Raw genomic sequence first — 1,173 nt, forward strand, 5'->3', positions numbered from 1 at the left:
AAAAAAAAAAAAAAAAAAAAAAAAAAAAAAAAAAAATGCAAATGAAAATGAAAATTTATTGTATATATATATATATATATATATATATATATATATAAACAATAATTATGATATAATGTCTATATATTAAGATACACATATATGCTATTCATATAATGCACAAAATAAACATTTCTACCCTTCAATTTGGCACCAATTATAACCTACAATTTTCATATTATTAATTTGAGCAATATTATGAACTGATTCATAATTGTTAAATTTTACTCTAGTAATATATTTTTCTCCTTTATAATGAGGTAAGCCTGTAATGTTCTCTTTATCTTCTTCTTTTATTAAGGAAATAATAAAACTAATTCTATGTAAACCAGTACCTTTCTTAATAGATGGACCTATATATGGCAATATAGTTACACAATTTTTTTGAGTTCCTTTTATTAATTCTTTCGTTTTTATACCTGATACCACCCAATGTATATATTCCTTACCATCTGGTCGTAATCTTGAAGGATAATCAGGATCTACCATGAATAAAACAAAACAATAACCATCTGGAGGTTCTTCTGAAAATTTTATATTTCTTGGTACACTCCCCGTTCCAGCAATATCTAAAACATTTCCGTGATTCACTTCTTTTCCTGCTTTAAAACTTATAAAAAGTTCAACGTTCAAATCAATATTATCATTTGGAAAAACGTGAGGTATAATTCTATCCTTTTTAAGTTCTCTTATCGTGGGTATTGTCATTATGTCCAACTTCAAAAAAGGTATATGTATATATATTTTTTTTATATGAAACAACTTTTATAGAAAATAATATTCACTTATGCACTTTCTACTGTACAAAGGAAAAGAAAATATATAACTGTATAATATATAAACACTTAAAATATATATATATATATAATAATATTATAGATCAAATATTTATATAAATATTTATAATTTATTTTCATCATAAAATTTTTTTTTTTATTCATCCTTCTTACATATATATAAATTATATTACAAACTCTATAAATATAATTTGTCCATTTTACAATTCCAAAAATATATTCGACGTCTTAAAAGTCATTATATATATTGTATATATTTATTTTGCTAATTTTTTTATATAAAGACATCAAAATAAATATATTTTTATTTGTTTCTAATACGCTTTGCTCCTTTATA

General features: G+C 21.6%; 1 protein-coding gene across 1 annotated transcript; it reads right to left on the reverse strand.

Annotated features, from left to right (window-relative positions):
- Positions 1 to 174: 174 nt before the first annotated feature.
- Positions 175 to 747, reverse strand: PRSY57_1219000 (raf kinase inhibitor, putative; the record flags this gene model as incomplete). The annotated part of the gene is made up of 1 exon (XM_012908613.2): positions 175 to 747. One exon carries the CDS (start codon positions 745 to 747, stop codon positions 175 to 177), a length of 573 nt encoding a protein of 190 aa, XP_012764067.2.
- Between the last annotated feature and the right edge of the window lie 426 nt (positions 748 to 1,173).

This window comes from Plasmodium reichenowi, chromosome 12, assembly GCF_001601855.1.
Source record: "Plasmodium reichenowi strain SY57 chromosome 12, whole genome shotgun sequence".
In the NCBI taxonomy this organism is placed as follows: Eukaryota; Apicomplexa; class Aconoidasida; order Haemosporida; family Plasmodiidae; genus Plasmodium; species Plasmodium reichenowi.